General features: G+C 36.4%; 1 protein-coding gene across 2 annotated transcripts; it reads left to right on the top strand.

Annotated features, from left to right (window-relative positions):
• Window positions 1–3,441: 3,441 nt before the first annotated feature.
• LOC100888362 lies at window positions 3,442–19,867 on the top strand. Of its 2 annotated transcripts, XM_030978266.1 has the most exons (11): window positions 3,445–3,597; window positions 11,193–11,315; window positions 12,750–12,947; window positions 13,437–13,531; window positions 14,299–14,412; window positions 15,201–15,233; window positions 15,596–15,707; window positions 16,567–16,609; window positions 17,115–17,246; window positions 18,394–18,419; window positions 18,993–19,867. In XM_030978266.1, the coding sequence occupies exons 1-11, from the start codon at window positions 3,525–3,527 to the stop codon at window positions 19,052–19,054; spliced, it is 1,011 nt and encodes a 336-aa protein (XP_030834126.1). In that variant the 5' UTR covers window positions 3,445–3,524; the 3' UTR covers window positions 19,055–19,867. The 2 variants fall into 2 exon arrangements, with proteins under 2 accessions (XP_030834127.1, XP_030834126.1); XM_030978267.1 differs by lacking the exon at window positions 18,394–18,419 and having other exon boundaries at window positions 3,442–3,597.
• The last annotated feature ends 231 nt before the right edge of the window (window positions 19,868–20,098 follow it).

Raw genomic sequence — 20,098 nt, 5'->3', positions numbered from 1 at the left:
TCCCGGTCGTCTACCAAGATACATGTTCAATTGTCAGTTTGCGATCGTTTGCGATTTAAGACGATTTAAGACGTAATGCGTACAATAAAAAAAAAAAAAAAAATATTCATCAAAACGCTGGAGAGAAAGGTTAACGTAAAGCCTCTTCCCCACTACTACTAATCCATCAAAACTTAAAACAAATGCGGGTTTACAAGGTTTGTAAAATGTGGGGAGTTTAAATAAAAAGCATAGCTTGTAGTCTAGTGATTCTTTCCCATTTGATATATATTGGATGTCCCTGCGGTAAATGTTGATGAATTTCGAATAGCGCCTACGGCCGTACAATGATAGCTGCGACCATGACAATCTCAGATATGTAGTTGTGATATATAATTTCCAAACGGGAATAGCTTATCGGTCGATTTGAGTTAATAAACATTGTTTTATAGCTTAATTAATATCTTGACCTTGAGAGGGAGCTATACAACATAAAGAGGTTATTATTTACAATTTTATAACTTTAGACTCGATTTCAACTGCGACAACGATCACTGAATATTGTATGACCGCATAGACAGAGAGAGAGAGGGGGGGGGAGAGAGAGAGAGAGAGAGGGAGAGAGAGAGAGAACCCAGATAGCAAAATGTTGTGGGGCCTATCTGGGTTTTATCTGGTTACAACTGAGCTGGTATATGGGCCCCAGATGGGCCTCACAATGAGCCCAGCCAAGTGGGTGTTATATGGAGCCCATATGGGTCAAGTGGGTTCTATATGGGATCCATATAGGCCAAGTGGGTTCTATATGGGATCCATATAGGCCAAGTGGGTTCTATATGGGATCCATATGGGCCAAGTGGGTTGGATATGGGCCCAATGTGATTCTAAATGGGTTTCATGTTGTTTAAATGGGTTCTATTTTTACCCATTTAATTTCAGTTATAGAATTTAACTGGAATTACAACAGGACCAGATATCCCATTTCAATTTCCAGGATTACCAGTTGGATTTAACTGATCTAACTGTAACAGTTGTACTATTTGGCACAACTTTCAACCAGTTGAAAACTTCAATTAAAAGATTTAAGTAGTAAGTTATGGTGTAAGTAGCATTTACACTAATTAATTTTGCTTATGGCAACAACACATCGTCTGCAAATTCCAATGTAACGGCATTGGTAATAAGAAGATTTGGTTAGTTTGCTGTGAATGAGATTTTCCATATACTTGTATGTTATTGAATTTCTTCTAATTCATAGTTAGTGCTAGTCCTAATTCATGTTTAATCACAAGTAGTGAAATGTCCTAATAATTAGCAATTCACGTTTTGTAGTGTTTTCGAGATGAATTGCATATCAATGAATCATCAGTAATTAAGAAATAACCTGTAAATTCAGATAAATTGTATAAAAACATAAATGTACACGCACCCCATATTCATTATGCGAAATCTGGGTATATTTGTGGGCTTTGGGTGGGGAGGCCCAGCTGATATACATCTGGATTTTGGCTAGGCCCGGCCGATGCTCGATGTGCGATTTTCACCACCAAAAAACCCATATGGGGCCCACATGGGGCCCATGTGTGTTGGTACTTGTGGATTCTGGGTGGGAATGCCAAACTGTTTTTTTATGGGTCACGTGGTCTCCATATACTTGTGGGTTCTGGATGGGAAGGCACATCTGGTATACATCTGTTTTTTAGCTGGGCCCAGCCAATGCTTCATGTGAGCTTTTCACCACCCAAAACCCCACATGGGGCCCATATGTGTTAGTACTTGTGGGTTCTCGGTGGGAAGGCCCATCTGGTATTCATCTGGTCTTTGTATGGGCCATATGGGCTCTAGTCAGTCCTTGGGCTGCCAAGCCAAATGCGTTGTGCATAGAAAAATGCCATCATGTGTCCAGACACAATCCTGGTTCTCTTTCTCTTTTTCTTTCTCTTTCTCTTTCTCTTTTCCTCCCTCTCTTTCTCTCAATATCTCTCTCTCTCTCCCTCCCCTTAATCCCTTCCTACCTCTATCTCTCTTTTCTCTCTTTCATTGTTTAAATGTCAGAGGTAAAAATGCCGGAAGTATCATTTTTACCTCTGACATTTTTTACATCGTTCCTTCTGTACTTACTTTCCCCATTTCTCTCAAGTCGAACTTAGTCACGTTGTTGTTTATGCCTTTCATTGCCCCATATTCATGCATACCCATACGTTGTGTGTTCGGACAGTTGATTTAAAACAGTAATTTGAAGAATTTCACATACAATATATTCACAAATCTGTAGTTAAGCTATCTAGAAAAGAGCAATTTTTTAAACTCCATATCGACGCAATGCAAAGTTTCAGTCAACAACAATCATAAAAAGGATAATTATTATAAGAGGCCTAATTAATAATCTTGTATAGAGCTTAATGTCTGGCACATTGCTGCTCCTGCTCCATTTTTATTATCCCGGCTTTAGGACGGCTGTCATACAGTGCTCAAACATGAATACTCCTCTTATTTCCTCATAAATAATTAACTTACAACACCATGAGTACATCCAGTGGGGTAATGAGCAAAAACTTTTTTTTTTTTTTTTTTTTTTGTGTGGGGGGGGGGGGGGGGGGGGGAGCAGAACTTATCTGCATCACCACCACTCTGGCACGGTCACATGCAGGCCCCGCGGAACGTTTATCTTTTTTTTCGGGGGGGGGGGTAGGGAGGGACTAAAGTACGATCAGGTAGAGCGTAGCAAGCGAAGCGAGTGGAGCGTAAATTGGCCTGGGGTCCAGGGGCGGGGTCAATGGGGTTTTAAGCATTTAATTAGGTAAGGTGATCATATTTTGATACCCTTTTGTGACACTGGCAGGTAACTAATTAGTGTGGGGAACAGGGGCGGAGCCCCCCGAAGCTCAGGGGTTTTTAGGCATTAAGTAACATTAAGATGAGCATCCAAAAGTCTGCCTTTCTGCCCCCGGAAGCTCAGTCAGGGATTTTAGGCATTGAATTACCGTCAGATGAGCATATTTTGATACCATATTTGTAACACTCGCAGGTCACTATTCTTTCTTTCTTTCTTTATATGTCTCTTTAACATACTTTTTTCAAAAAAGTAAGAAGGGGCTCGAGTCCGCTGAGCACCGCCGTCTCTTAGGCACTGACATGTACGCTTCTAAATAATCATATTTTTTGACTGACTGTAAATTTGGGAATCGGTCATTTTCCAACAAACACATACAAAAGTATAATTTACAAAAAAAAAGTGAGAGAACATCTCCGAAAATTATGTAATTTCAGCAACATTTGTAAATCACTGGTATCGAATTAGAAATAAACCATGTTTGAATTTTATGGGGGGAGGCAACTGCCCCACCCCCACCATCAGTACGCCAGTGAGTACATCCATTCATTTCGCCTACTTGAAATAAAGCTGATTTTACACTAGATAACACGAGATAACGTTTCATAGGCCTGGCCCCTTTTCCAGCTGAGATAAATTGATATTATCAGAAGAGTTTTGGGCTTTATGCTAACAGGTTGTTCTACGAAGGACTCAGAAATATCGAGAGATAATGGCTAACCAACTTATTCCGCTTCTCCTTTCAACTATCTTGTTTGCAACAAGCCATGCTGCTCCTGGGCTAGGTATGTTCAATCATTTTTAGAAAGATTATGGATGTCTTTATGCTCAATATAACTTTTTTGTTAAAGATATAGACCTGTAGTGGTACAGTTGCGGTTGAAGGGTTTTGAATGCAAAATATCCATTCAATATTATTTAAATATTGCCTTCAAAGGTTTAGAGGGCAATACTTTAACCTAAATTCTCAAAAAAGCAGAAATATAATTTATACCCAAATGTTCAATGTTGAAGTGCATTTGCGATATCTATCCAGGTCGGGTCGATATGATAATTTACCAAATATATCAATTAGTAGGCGAAATTTGTATAATAATAATAATAATAATAATAATAATAATAATAATAATTACAGTGCTTATATAGCGCCTAACACTTACTTTGTCAGAAGTCTCTAAGCGCTCTACAATAATGCAGCATAATTATCACATAACTATTAGTCAAAACATATTCTTTCACATGATTGGTAATATGAGCTTCGATTTCAATTTTGAGAGGGGGACGTTTCCATCACTGGTCTTTACCTTTAAACTCAACGTGATAGATTAGAGAAATAAAAAAGATGTGCCTGAAGAAATGGCTGATAATGTAGAGTGTTCAGATACGATAATATTACTATTATTGAAGATATAGATAAATAATCAAAAATATTTTCTCATTTCTCGAGGAGAGGAAATTCGGCTAAGTCTATGAATATTAATTATTTTGATGTCCCCACTACCGCATATGTTACCCCAAACTTTTCAAATAACCATGGTAACTAGTAAAATAATGACATCTCTTTTATTCAGTCTGATCCCAGTTTGCTTCTTTCTGATAATTTTCTAGAAAGGCAGAACGACTTATCTCAAATGATCTTTTCCCCTCTTCTTCTTTCTTCTTCTTGTTAGGTCCAGCACAAATAAGATTCTCAATCTTTAACACCGGTCCTCACTAGATCTGTTCTCTATCTTGTATTCATTTTTGTTACACTGTATTTATATCATTTATATATTGTAAATACTTTGTTTTGTATTGTTGTGTTTTGTTTTGTTTTATTTGACTATATACTTGAATGATGTACATGTTCATTCTTTTTCATCGAGTGAAATAGATATATTTGAATTCGGATTTGAATTTGAATTAGTTTAGTAGGGTCATCGGCTTGAATAAGACGTTCAGATGTACTGGTCTTAGTTTAAAGGTTTGTTACCGCGTTGTTAACTGAACTTACCTATTCTCTTATACTTGAGAGAAGAAAACAATAATCTTTCTTATACTTTTTTGTGCTTTTAATAGTAACATTTCTTTCTTGATACCCGATACTGGATATAAGAATAAAAGGGAGAAGAATGGCAAGAATTATTAAAAATGATAATTGTGAGGACGAGACAAGATGCATATGCGTGTTGTAATATGAAATGGAAGAACCTAAAAACTAGAGATCAGACAGCGGAGGTGTAAATTATATAATACATACATTAACTCTACCAATAAAACCTATACGGAAGAGTTGAAGATACCAATCAAATGCGAAAATGAAATTTCAGGCTATACGAGTCTTATATCGTTAGATATGAAATATTGGAGATATTTGAAAATTGAGTTATCGTGATGTATTTTGTGACGGTTGATGAACGTGTCACAGTGGTCAAATCTATTGAAAAGGTTATTATACACTGTCAGTGGCGAAATATTCCAGTCGTGGGGGGGGGGGGGGCACTTGTGTCATGGGGCACACATGACCTGTCTCAATTAATGGAAGTTTTTACCCCCTTCTTTCTCTCTCTCTCTCTGTCTCTCTCTGTCTCTCTCTGTCTCTCTTTATCTATGTATCTCTCCCCCTCCCGCTCTCTCTCTCTCTTTACCTATGTATCTCTCTGTCTCTCTTTATCTATGTATCTCTCCCATTCCCCCTCTATCTCTTTACCTATGTATCTCTCTCTCTCTCTCTCTCTCTCTCTCTATATATATATATATATATATATATATGTATCTCCCCCTTTCTCTCCCCCCCCCCCCCTCTCTCTCTCTCTCTCTCTCTCAACATATTCCTCTCTCCCTTCATTTTTACCCTATTCGCCATTCGTTTTGGGATTAATTTATTTTTATTGGGTGGGGGGCACGTGCCCAAAATGTCCCCTACGTATAGCTACTTGCGCCCTCTATATAGCAAATAATGCCTAATCGGTGCACGTTGGCCCCCATGATCCTCTTTTCTGATGTTAATTGAGAGCTGATTTAATGAGATAGACACCTACCAAGTGACCTTGCAGGGGTTAACCCCCCCCCCCCCCCCTGGCCAAACTAGTACAGACGGCCTTTGAACAAAGCTTATCTTGTCTTGTTTAAACAAATATACAAAGGGATGAGATTAGCAAGTGTGAAATATGACAGATGGAGTGGCGAATTGATAATAATATTGTGCAAATAGTTGATAATTAACGGCCAATAAAAAGTTCGATTTAATTCGTTCAGCGTGGTATGTAAAATGAGCACTTCAAGAGCATTAGAAATCATAAAACAGAAAGTACTTCAGTATTTACTCTAGTTACAAAGCGTGTATGTTCATTGCAGAGAGCGACATCTCGGCTTGCCATCGCCTCGGAAGGAAGGTGGCGGGGAAGAAGCGCGACACCGTCGTGCGCTTTGTCGCCCAACGTAAGCGAGACAAGGTCTACCAGGGGCGTTTCCACTTGAAGGGGAAGGAATCCTTTAGGCAGGTTTTTGTGAACGAAGACCTCACCTCTACTCGCTATGCTGTCTTAATGGCAGCAAAGAAATCTACAGAGGTGAAATCCGTTTCAACGAAGGCAGGGAACATCGTCTGCAAAATGAATGATGATACCTTTAAGATAATTTCAACCCCTGACGACTTGTTCTCAGTGGGTTTAGATAATGTCGAATACAAAAACTTCAGACTCCGCTTGTTGGAGTAATGTCTCCTCATAATGTCCTTTTTTTTTCATGATACAAATATTCTAATAATATGTTTGATAACACTGTATCACATTCTTACAAGTTATGTCCAAATTCATTTGATAGTACATTGCCACTTGATGGTAAAAAATCAATTAGTATCTCCCATGTAAATGTACGTTCGCTAAACAAAAATGTTGATTCCTTAAAGTTGTTATATGAAGATTGCGTTAAGTTCAGATTCGATGTAATTGCATTATCAGAAGTATGGAGAGTTTTAGAAAAATCAACCTTGGAAATGGAAGGTTATTTATTGGAGGTAAAGTGCCGGGATGGTAGAGAAAGAGGAGGAGGGGTAGGAGCTTATATTCGTTCTAATTTGAAATATGTCGTGAAAGATTATACAGTGAAGCATTGGGAATCAATCTGGTTTGAAATAAACAATGGAGAATTTCAGAAGGTGATGGTAGGTGTTTTATATAGGAAACCAAATACAGATGTTAAAGAGTTTCAAGAAAGTCTTCTCACAGTTTTAGAAGACATTAAAGTCGACAGACGCAATACCATTTTAATAGGAGATTTAATATAAATTCATTAGGTTCAGACGGAACAACAGAAGGGTTTTCAACAGCGATGAAATGCGTAGGAATGGAGCAGAAAATAAAATATCCAACAAGAGTAACCAGTGAGTCTGTAACCTTATTAGACCATATATACACTAATATGAACAAGTATGATAATCACTCGGGTGTTATAGAATGTGATATTTCTGATCACTACCCTGTGTTCATGATTTTAGAAAATCCATGTAATTTGAAGCAGCTGCATTATCCACAAACTGTAACTTACAGATGTTATAAAAACTATGATGTACAAAACTTTAAAGATGATCTTGCTGGGCAAGACTGGCAACATATCAATAGCTGTGAAGATGTTAACATGGCATATTCCATTTTTCTTAATTTGTTTAATAATGTTTGTAATAAACATGCACCAATCAAAGAGAAAAGAAGCTGCAAAGGACGCGCTTATAAGAAACCTTGGATAACCAAATCAATAATGAAGTCTGTTCGAAAAAAATATAAATTGTTTTTAAAAGTAAGAAAATCTAATTTTGATGTAAGTGATGTACACAAATTTCGGAACTACAGAAATGTATTAACGACTGTTCTTCGCAATGCCAAGAGAAATTATTACAGTGGTTTGCTAGCTGAGAACAGCAATAACACTAGTAAAACGTGGAACATCATAAATGAATTACTATCTGGGAGAAATAAAGGTAACAAAGGTACTAAGGTAGAAAAACTTATAAGGCGTATTAATGGAAATGATAAAGTCTAACAACTGAATCTGAAATTGCCAATGAATTTAATGATTTCTTTGTAAACATCGGTCCAAATCTAGCATCAGCAATACCAAATGTACCCACATTATTTGAAGATTATTTGAATAATAGTGTTGAGCAATCCCTTTTTGGAACCGGTCACAATGAAGGAAGTTCATGACCACATGTTGGCTCTAGACGAGAAGAAAGCTTGTGGTTACGACAACATTCCAGTACGCCTGATTAAGGATGGTGCATCTATTTTGGCTGAACCATTAAAACATATCTTCAATCTTTCATTGGAAACAGGAAATTTCCCTGATCAAATGAAAATTGCTAAAGTCAGTCCACTGTTTAAGAAAGGTAATAAACATGAAACAGGGAATTATAGACCCATTTCTGTCTTACCAATTTTGGGTAAAGTATTAGAAAAAATAGTTAATGCTCGATTGACCAGTTTTCTAGAAACGCATGACATTTTATATCACCATCAGTATGGATTTAGGAAAAAGTATAGTACTAAATTATCATTAATTAATCTTATGAATACGGTATTGAAAAGTATAGACAAAGGATGTGTTACGCTTGGTGTGTTTCTTGACTTTCAAAAGGCTTTTGACACAATAAACCATAACATATTATTTAAAAAGCTATCACATTATGGCATCCGAGGACATGCACTGAAATGTCTCGAAAGCTATCTTAGTGACAGAATGCAGTTTGTGAAATACAAAGAGTCATCATCAGAAAGAAGATATATCAAATGCGGTGTACCACAAGGTTCTGTCTTAGGACCAACTCTGTTTTTAATCTATATAAATGACTTGCCAACTGTGACAAATTATTTCAATTTCAGACTATTTGCAGATGATTCTAATATTTTTCATACTTTTCCCAAAGGTGTAGATCAAATAGATGAGTGTGAAGTAAATGAAAATTTAAAATCAATACAGAATTGGTGCACTGCAAATAAGCTTACTATCAATGCGTCAAAAACCAATTTCATGTTCTTCAGTAGTCGTAGAAGAAAGGCTGTGCTTAAAGGGAGATTAAAAATATCTGGGGCAGAATTAAGAGAAGTGGAGGAAGCGACATTTGTTGGCATTACCATTGACAGACATTTTACATGGAATTCACATAAAATCTGTTAATGACTGTATACGGAGAAAGGTCGGTATCCTCTTTAAATTACGGCACTTTGTCCCTAAACATATATTGATACTGTTGTATAAAGCTCTTATACAGCCACATATTACATATGGCATCGAGGTTTGGGGTAGTACTTATAAATCACACTTGAATTGTATATTTTATACTCAAAAGATGGCTGTACGTGCTATAACTTTCAAGCCACATCGTTCTCATACTAATGCACTGTTTCATGACCTCAAATTGTTGAATGTTTTTAAATTGCATAAATTATCTATTTGTACTTTTGTGTTTGATTTGATAAATGAACGATTACCTCATTCCTTAAAACATTATTGCAGTATGATACAACATGAATATTCCACAAGACAAAAAAAACGGGTCGACAATTACGTCTTCCTTTATTCAAAACAGACCAAGGAAAGTTTTCTGTTTCGTTTGTTGGAAGTAACTTTTGGAATATGCTTCCTAATGATCTAAGAATTGAGAGATCAAGAACCTCTTTTCGTAAAAAACTTACAAAATTACTCTAAGTGAAAACCACGAATCATAACCTCGTAACTATATAGTTGTATATAGTAACCAGTCTCATTTTAATATTATACACAAATCTTATTTATAAGATTTGGAAACCCATCATGTATTTTAAATTAACTTTATTTTAGGCTTTAGATAACGAGAGTCAGACTCGACTAGCACATGTGCTATTTTTGACTCTATTTTACCATCGATCACAAACTCATTGTAATTAGTCATTTATTGTTTTACTCTTGAAGCAAAGTTTACTTTATCTTTGTTATAATGTACATGTATATCGCTGTAGAACATGTATTGTTAATAATTCATGTCATGCATTTATGTTATATTGACATTGTCATTGTACGTTTATCTTTTGTTTCAATGTTTTCAATGGTGGTGAATAAATAAATTCAATTCAATTCAATTCAATTTAGTATTTACACTTTCTAAATTAGAGTAATATAGATACGTGTAAACAAAAAAGGGGGTAAAATAATGATATCATAATGATGAAATAAATTTCTTTTATCTCTTTGATATGATATACACATTATGATTTATTCTTGATAGATAAAGTTTACATATTCTCAAAAATGTATTGATCAATCTAAAGACTCAACAGAGATTTATCCATAAAGTTCAGAGAAGATATGAGCAATGATTTCATAAAACGAGGTGAGGAAAAGCATTTAAATGTCATGGGCTACAGTAGATTCATCTCTGCCTCGTGGAATTATCATTGTTGGCTACGCCATTATCACATTTATTTTTAACTAAATGTAATTTTGTCTGGACCATGCATTTTCAAGCTGTGACCATTATCATATGTAGAACATAGATTGGAAAAGAAGAACTTCGGGCTATAGTTACTTAGTTAATCTTTTCCCTGTTTCAGCATCCATGTGATTTACTCAAAATTTTACTGTTGTTTTGTTTCACTATTTCTTGATTTAATCTTTGCCAAATAAATAAATAAGAATAATGATAATAATAAGAATAATAATAGCAACACCAATAATAGTACTGAAAATAATACTACTGCTACTACTAATAGTAATAATAATGATAACAGTTACAACAATAGGTACCTATAATGAAGTTTGTTGGGAAAGAAATCATGTAAAGTGTCCAAATGCATTCTCACTTATATTTCCATATAAGAGTGAAAAACTATCGTACCCTTAACCCTCTGCAAAATATTCGGTCATTTCCCTACAGTTTTGTAAACTGTATACTCAATTTCAGTAGAATTATGCAACTAAAAGTTATGTGATAAAATATTGTTGAATTAATAGTTTGATAAGCTTTACAAAACTGACTTTCAATCTGTAGATTTTGTCAGGAATATGATATCTACAAATTGTAAAATTATGTAGGATTATTAAATTATTGTAAAATTTTGTTCCCTAACGAATCGCTTCCAACCCTTTGAAAGAGCTCGAATTATAGTAATTGTTTTGATATTGTATCTCAGGTCAATAAATATGTAGGCCTAACATGCAACTTCATAGAAAAATATCCAAACCTCCGTGCAATATCCTCAGGTCTCCACTTTCTTTCATTTGGATTATATATCGACTTAAAAATTGCACTTAAATTGTTTTTTCTTATTCCGTTTTTGTTCTATTATTATATGTAAAAATGTTGTGAAAGAAAGAAAGAAATAAAATGAACCTTGAACCTTGAGCATATTTTGTTCTCATTAAACAGAGCAATATGGCGCAGATGGGAACCAGGTGTCGGTTAGTGGGATATCTGCTGGAGGATTCATGGCCGTACAGGTGCACGTCGCTTACTCCGCCTCCATCATGGGAGTGGGCGTGGTCGCTGGAGGTAAGGCTTATTGTGGGCGTGGTCGCTGGATGTAAGGCTTTAAAGGTATAGACCAGTTCTGGTCATGCGATTGCATTGTGGAAGAGACGTTGTGAAATCGATCAGAACAGGTTGATCATCTAGCATATAAGTATTGGTGTGTACTGCAAGGTTCTAGAATCATCGAAATGATAAGAAATTTGGCCCAGTCTTGATAAAGTTACAAGCACTGTTCACAGAAAGATGTATATGGGACTATCTATATTTATCCAATCCGGATAGATATAATAATTTATCAAATATATCAATTAGGGGGGGGGGGGGGGGTAAGCGGACACTTTTTTTTTTTTGGTCTCGAAATTTGAAAATTTGACATTTTTCTTCGTTGGGGGGGGGGGTAAGGTCACCTTTTTTAGGTTAGCCGTGGGCATATTTTATTTATTTTTTATTTTTTTATTTAAAAAAAAAAAAAAAAAAAATCCAAAGGGGGGGGGGGGGGGGGGGTTAGGTTTTTTTAGGGGGGTTTACACACAAAAAAAATACCAAAGGGGGGGTTTGAACACCCAACCCCCCAACCCCCCCCTGCGTACGCCCCTGGTGGTACGCATCTTTTATGCTTGTGGTCGCTGCTGGGAAGCCACTCTTTGGGTGTGGTCGATGGAGAAAAGCCTGTAATATGGGTGTAGTTGCTGCATGCAAGCCTCTAGTATAGGTGTGGTCAATGGTGGATGTTGACACTGGAGGTAAGTTACTTGATGGTGAAAGTTGCTGGAGTTGGGCTCCCTAGGTGTGGTCACTTAATTTAAGCCTATGTTAATGGTATACATGCGCTAGAGGGAATCCTCTATGGGCCTAAGAGGGTGTTTCCAAAGGGGCACGTCTTTATTATGTGTGTAATGATGATTTTTATTAGGTATGCCTTTTGAATGGGTGTCGTCGCGTTTGGTAGCCATCCATTAGGGGTGTGGGTGTGGTCACTGGAGGTAAGCCATTTAAATGGGTGTGGTCGCTTTTGGTAGCCATCCATTAGGAGTGTTGGTGTGGTCATTGGAGGTAAGCCTTTTGAATGGGTGTGGTCGCTTTTGGTAGCCATCCATTAGGAGTGTGGGTGTGGTCACTAAAGGTAAGCCTTTGAATGGGTGGATCCAGTAATGTAACATGGAAGCTAGGTTCCCTATTGGGTGTGGAAAATGGGGAAAATAGGAAAAGAAGAACGAGCAGACATACAAAAAAGGAGGAGTAGGAGGAGGAGAGGAAGAAAAAGAAGAAGAAAGGGAGAAGGAGAGGAAAATATAGAAAAGGGGGTAACAGAGAAGCAAATTAGAAATCCTCTTAGACTAAGCACCCTTGCCCCTCCCTATTCTTTTCATAGAGTGTTTGTTTTTTCCCGTCTAATTTCCAAAATGTGTGTCATGTTAATAATTGCTTGTGGTTCATTTTTTTTCAAACCTCCAGGTCCTTATTGGTGTGCTCGGGGCAACCTGATGTATGCTCTCAACCAGTGTATGGAGACGGGTGATATCAACGTGGATTATCTCGCTGGATTCGCAACCTCATATGCTCTTGGTTTTAACTCCATTGATGACCCAGGAAACATGGCCAATGCCAAGATGTACGTATTCGGTGGATCGAGGGATTCTGTCGTCGTCCAAGGTATATGTTGTGAAAATTGTCCTTTTATTGTAATTCAATTTTTATTTGTTATATTTGTTACAAAAAAGTCCACATTTATTTCTAGTATACTGCGAAAAGTCTCTGGATATACGGATTATTTTTTACTTTTTCGTGTAAGTTAATTTTCATATTTTTCAAAATTACACATTGTTGCACTATAATTTTGATTAATGTAATAACGACAATGATATCTCACAGGTTTGGTTAATTTGAATTTGAAAAAAAAAAATTATTATTATAATTTTTACCCCCAAAACAGGGCCTCATACAAGACCACTAAAAGCAAACAGTCCTTTTCAGGACTACACACCCCCAAGAAAGATTACCGAGTCAGAGTCCTTTTCATGACTCCTCAATCCTCCCTCTCTCTCTCACATGGTGCACCCGCAAGCCTATTGTATATGTATACAGTGTTTAAAAAATAACACTATGAAATTACGATTAAAATATGTTTCTGTGTATTAACAGAGGTGTCTAGAGCTGCGGAGGAATACTATCGACATTTCATAACAGACAATAACAACTTCCTTACCGAGTATACCGTGCCTGCTGAACATTCTATGGTATGACATACTTGCATGCTTTTAATATTTTCTTTTTTGAGAAGTATCACATTCCTGATGACTTGTAACTTACGCATGGATATACCGTGGTAATTGAAGATATTTATTTGGTTACAAGTCACATGACATCATACCTAATTATAAACAGGACTGCTGTATGTATTGAATGATCACTCTTTGAATTATGGCTTGATAAAAGATAACATAGACATTTACTCCTCGATGGTAAAAGTTCTTATGTGACCCTGTCCAACAAGTACAGTCACATCACACCAGTCCTCAAATCACTCCATTGGTTGCCCTTAGAAGAACGTGTTGTTTTCAAGATTATTTTGCTGTTATTTCACTGTATGCATGGCTCTGCTCCGTAGTACACATCGGCTTGATCAAGCTTTACTTTCCCTCTAGACAGCTACGTTCTCAAAACTCTGGCTTACTTGTTACTCCTAGGGTTAAATCAAATGGGGGGAGCGAACCTTCGCTCATACTGGGCCTTCATTATGGAATACTCTCCCTCAATGGATTAAGAATATCAGTTCTGCTGAAGTGATTAAAAAAAAATCTTAAGAAATATCTGTTTAATTTAGCTTATAATTGATTATTTGATTACCATTACCTTCATGACTGTACCTTTCCTATTGCACTTTTATACATATATGGATCATGTATTTCATCTTTTGCACACGCTGCGCCTTGGGCATTTGATTGTCAAGTGGATTTGGCGCCTTATAAATCTTATGTATTATTATTATTATTAATAATCACAGGTTCACGATGTGCATGGTAACGCATGTGGTCATAAAGGGGAGCCGTATATCAACAACTGTGGCTACAACGCAGCCTATGAGATGTTGAACCACTTCTACGGACCCGGGCTCGAGGTACGTCCCCCCGTTTTCTAACATGAATTGCAGTACAAGCTAACTGTCATTACAAATTAGAAGGTATGTTAATGGTGAAGTCCAGGGTGAAAATTAGCAACTTTTTTCGCTCAGGAAATATAGGAGAATCAACCGTTAAGTAAAATCCGATGATCTCTTCAGATATTCAATTCAATTCAATTCAGAACTTTATTTCACACTCAGTTGCACAAGGCAGAGGTTCATAAAACATACAACGTGCACTGGCCTATGAAATGTTGAATCATGTTAAGGGACCATGCAGGGCTCGAAGTACGTCCTGTATTTAAAACAAAACATGAATTGCAGTAAAATAACTGATATTATCATTCAAGAAGGTTTATTAAAGGTGAGGTTCACTCTGACCCGAGGGAATTCGACATTAAAAATACATTAATTCTAACAAAAGCAGAATATTTTTTTGTGTTACATAAATTAATGACTAAGTAAAATTCAAAGAGAATAAGAAACATATTAATTTCAAAGTTGTCATCTATCAATTGTTAATCTTCAACTCTCTAACATTCTTTTCGAGCACTTTCCCACTTACCCACTTGCTCAGTTAATATTGTTATAAGCTCAAAAATTTGGTTACTACAATACATCCACTAATGCATGGAACAAGGATGCATTTTCTATTTAAATGTTTATTTCCACCATTCCCATGCCCCCTGCTGTCATATACGTTTATATCAATCATCTCATTTATCTGATTATTTTTTTTTATTTTTATCTTCTTCTTCTTCTTCTTCTGAATGATATTTCACCAGAGGCCAACAGCAAATACCCGTCAAGATGGAGTTGTAAGTATCGTAACGCAATTTCATTTCTCTGTGTATATCTTATTATTTAACTAGGGTAATCGCGTTAGTATTTGAATCAAACATTTTACAAGAGGGCCTTGTTTGATAATAGTTATAATAATAATGATAATAATAGTAATGATGACAATATTAACAGCATGATAATGATAAAAATGATCATAAGTAAGTATTTGATGTTCGTGAACTCTTTCGAACGTAATTTAAATGATTTTGGAGAGTCAAAAATTAGAAGTAAAACACGGGCTGTATAAGTTATCAATAAATCAAAAGTCACATGTTAAACATAGAAGTAGAATAGACTTACTAAATGCATATCACACAGTATTAACCTTTCTTTTCAGCTTTTGGAATTTGACCAAACGGAGTTTTTCCCAAATGGAAACGCAGCAAAGGAGAGTGTTGCTAATACCGGCTATATTTACGTGCCCACTGGTTGCATTGACGATGGGTCTCGTAAGTGACTACGCTAGGGGCGGATCTAGCTTTTAATTTGCACATTGAGATAAGGGACAGAATTCACTCATTCAATCACAGATATGACGTGGTAAACCGCCGCAAAAAAGCGGCCGCGGGTATTTTTAAGTTTAAATTAACGGCAACTGCGGGCAACAAAGGTCCTGCATGTTTACACAAAGCTCTGTGAAATGTGTAGCGAATTATACTTATCGTCATCATTAAAAAAAAACGCCGCGGTTTCGCGGCGTCATTTCTGAACAAGGCTTTACTTGTGAATGAATTGCCTCGTTTATAAGGCTCTTTGCGTTAGTTTAAGTTAATCTCTTTTTATTTGATATATATACTAGTAGTTGTAATAATCTCTCTGTCATCCTACTAGTATGTAGAAGTATTAATTGGGTTTAATAGATATGCCTACAGTATATTATGACAACACGAAATGAGTAAACAACTCATCATGATGGTACTTAATATACATGATATATGTTCGACAACTTGGAAGACTAGTATCCCATCTAAACGCCGTAATATCTTCTTATTTTCGTTTAAAAGAGTGATAGTAATTTTCATAGTTATTTATTTACCTGGCCCGCCTTATAAACAGTTATTTGCGATTGATGTTAATCGCAACTATGTATATACAAGATAGGAGACTTCAAACTTGCGATCGATTAAAAGACTTGCAATTGATTCGGATCCATCTCAACTCTTTATAAGACGGGGCCCTATAGAACTGGGCATTGATTTCCGTCATCTTCGTCGGGCACATACTTCATCAAGTATTTCTGCCCATTTATTTCGAGAATGTGATTACTGCTTCTATTCCCTTTTTTTATTGTCATGTTTCTTTTTCCAGACTGTCGGGTACACATAGCACTACATGGGTGTCTGCAGCAATAGTAAGTATAACGGCATTCCTAATCATTCCAAAACACACTACTTATTTACTTGGATTGTGTACTGTAGCAGTATCTTAAATAGAACGGCAGCTAATGTCATTTTTGTTCGATTTAATGACATTTTTCATTGTAAGCCTAAGGAAACTGCGCATACCAAGTTCAATGTTATAAAAATTATCTTGAGGTACAGTGAAATTTTAAGGTAAAGTTATATACCCATGTGTATACATAAAAATGAGGAATAATGAGCTTTAATAAGAAAACAAATTGATGTTTGACTGTCCTCAAAATCTCTCCCTAAAATCACTGATAAACGGTAAACTATGAAAAGTTTATAAAACCATGGATATACTACCGACATGCATGATCATGATGAATGAAGAGCCAATAAAATAACTGACGAAGGCCAAAGATCGAAAAATTCAGTTTTAAAAATATTAGTGAAGCCTCTGTGTCACAATTTGTTTCACGTCCAAATCACTCTTCTTTCAAACAAATATTTTAGTGAGGAGATTGGTGATCAATATACCACACTTTCTGGATACAACGAAGTGGCTGAACTGAATGACATCATCGTCATCTACCCACAAACCATTGCGAAACCGATGGGCGGAAATCGAAATGGCTGCTGGGATTGGTAAGATCACTTTCTATACCATAAGTAATAACATGATTTTGCAAATATTACTTGTTTATCGTCTGTTCTCAGTTTAAAACAAATCTGTAAGAGAAGGTGAAAGTTCAAAGTATAGAAATTGGTATTTCAGGCTTCTTCCAACATTATGTTTTACATCTAGAATAACAAATGCATTAAACTATATACCTTCGATTCTTTGACACGTAAATGCCATTAAATTGATTATGCCTGTTTTCACTCAACCATTCCTAGCTTCGCAGGGCATATATACCTCCTCACCTACACACCTATATGGGTGCACACTCACGCACACCCACGCGAACATACACGCACTATCTGTTTATTTCTCTCCCTCTCACCCCCATCTTTTTGTTCTTTTATTCCCCTCTATCTTATGCTTCCTTATCTTCCTCTCCTCCTCATTTACTCCTTTATCTCTCTTTTACCCCGTCCTCCTCTTTCTCATTCTTTCCTTCTCTCCTTTTGTTACCCCCTCCCTCTCTTTTTCTCTCTCTCTCCTTCCCTTTCCTTCTCTTATTCTCTCTTTCTCTCTCCCCTCTCTCTCTCTATCTCTTTCTCTCTCTCTCTCTCTCTCTCGATCGACCTTCGCCTCTTCCTCTACGTACTCTCCTATATCTCTCTCCCACTCCATCTCTTTGTTACACTTCCTATATCTTTCTTACCTCCATTTTCCCTCTTTCATTCCCTCTCCCCTTCCCCTCTCTCTCTCTCTCTCTCTCTCTCTCTCCCCTCCTTTCCCTCTCTTAGTCTCTCACGATCACTCTCTCTCTCTCTCTCTCTCGCTCGGCCTTCACCTCTTCCACTACTCTCCTATATATCTGTCCCACCCCCATTTCGTTATTACACTCCCTTTTATCTGCATTCTCCTCTCTTTACTCCCTTATATCTTACTTCCCTCCCTTTGGCCTCTTTCACTCCCACCTCCCCTTTCTTCCCCTCTTTCTCTCTCTCCTTCTCTCTTTCTCTCACACACACACACACACACACACACACACACATACACACACACTCCTACATATTCCTACCCCCTCTCTCTCTATCTCCTCTTTCTCGCTCTCTCTCTGTCTCTCTCGCCCATGAAACTCTTATTAACCCCATGTCTTCTCATTGTATTATCTTCATACAGGTGGGGCTATGCTTCAATCTCCTACGGTAAGATCCAAAATAATATTATGTTATACGATACTGAAAAGAAGTTGAACAAAGATATGCACTTTCGTCGTTTACTGGCTATATGGTTTCCGTTTTTCGTGTGATTTACTTTTACGATGAACGGCTACACGATAAACAATTTGAAAAATAGCAATTTCATGTTTTTCTCTCAAAATAGTATCGTGATTCATACTTTTAAAACGATGAAACATTGAAGTACATTTATAATTCAGCGATTGAAGGATTATATTTTGCGATCATTGACAACTAGAAATAAATCCAGCTATTCAGTGAAAATATAATCTGGAACACTTCATTTGTTTAATCTTTATTGATCTATGAATTTCTAATGAATATATAATGTGTAATGGTTGGATATTGATATTGATACCTTATGACAGTGTTACTATTCGCACTCCCTCCATCTATCCTCTTTCTATCCTCACTTGAATCTTCTTCTTCTTCTTCCTCCTTTTTTTTTTCTTCTTCTTCTCTTCCTCTTCATCTTCTTCTTAATCTTACCATCTTACCATCCTCTTTTATTTTCTTTCTTTCCCATTATATCTTTTACAGCATCCAATCTGGCTCCACAGATGGACTTCATGAAGCAGATTATTGACCGCGTCACGGCCTAACGATGAACAACCACTCCTGAAAGATCGATTCAGAGGATTATTATGGCGCCTAGAAACATAGTATTTGAGGCGCGCTACAAATTAACCTTAACATTTGAATTGAATTTGAATTTATTAACAACATAACACTAATGTTACAAATGTATTCAAGTGGGTAACAAAGTAACAACAATTAAACAGTTGGTGTCTTAGAAATATTCATGCATGAGTTACAAAGAAAAAGAAAATATCCACGGTTGAACCATATATACAAAATCAATCATATATCATGTCATATCAAACCTGTTAATTAGCTATAACTTAATTACACGTAGAGATTTGGTTGAATTCCTTAAAGATATATAGAAGTGTAGCTATCATTGAAATTCACAGAGTTCCGATAGTGTATAAGAGATGCAAATAAAGGATATTTTAAACTTTAAAACTCGAAATGTTGTTAAAGAGAGAACCAAAAGTTAGCACGAGTGCTAGTCGGGATTGGTTCTCCGACTTTCTAGAACGGTATGCAAAGTCATATTAAAGTATATGTATTCTCAATCAAGAATTAAGCATAAACATTTATTTTGAATTAATATCATATTATTTGATCCTTATGATTCATCTCTGCTTAAGAGTTTAATTCTGTGATGTTTACGAAATGATGATCTTGAGTTTTCTTCTCTTATACTTATGGGCAAATTATTCCACAGCTTTGCTCCAATGAAAGAAATTGAAAAAGTGCCATGTGTCGTAATACATTTATGTAATCGTAGCATTAAATGTTTTCTCCCTCTTGTTCTATACTTGTGATTCATTAAATCAACGTAATACATTGACGAATGTGGTAAATGTCCTTTCTGCAGGTCATACACAAATGTTGATACTGAATACTCAAACAGATTATGCTTATATAATACCTGTAGACATACGAACAGTGCCTTTAAACTTATTTTAAATGGGGAAAATGTTATCACACACGCATGGCCATATTCTGTGCCAATTGTATGCCATTTAAATACTTTGTAGCTACTTGCCCAAACTTCAATACCATAAGGTATGTGCGGC

This window comes from Strongylocentrotus purpuratus, unplaced genomic scaffold, assembly GCF_000002235.5.
Source record: "Strongylocentrotus purpuratus isolate Spur 01 unplaced genomic scaffold, Spur_5.0 spur5_scaffold_1, whole genome shotgun sequence".
Classification (NCBI taxonomy): domain Eukaryota; kingdom Metazoa; phylum Echinodermata; class Echinoidea; order Camarodonta; family Strongylocentrotidae; genus Strongylocentrotus; species Strongylocentrotus purpuratus.
This window is presented reverse-complemented; position numbering and strand designations above follow the sequence as displayed.

What these genes read in the sequence shown, in the direction of transcription:
- LOC100888362 (XM_030978266.1), top strand. Translation starts at nt 3,525, where the DNA reads ATGGCTAACCAACTTATTCCGCTTCTCCTTTCAACTATCTTGTTTGCA. An exon ending in TTGCATTGACGATGGGTCTC is followed by an intron (nt 15,708 to 16,566) that starts GTAAGTGACTAC and finishes TTCTTTTTCCAG; the next exon opens with ACTGTCGGGTACACATAGCA. An exon ending in CGAAATGGCTGCTGGGATTG is followed by an intron (nt 17,247 to 18,393) that starts GTAAGATCACTT and finishes ATCTTCATACAG; the next exon opens with GTGGGGCTATGCTTCAATCT.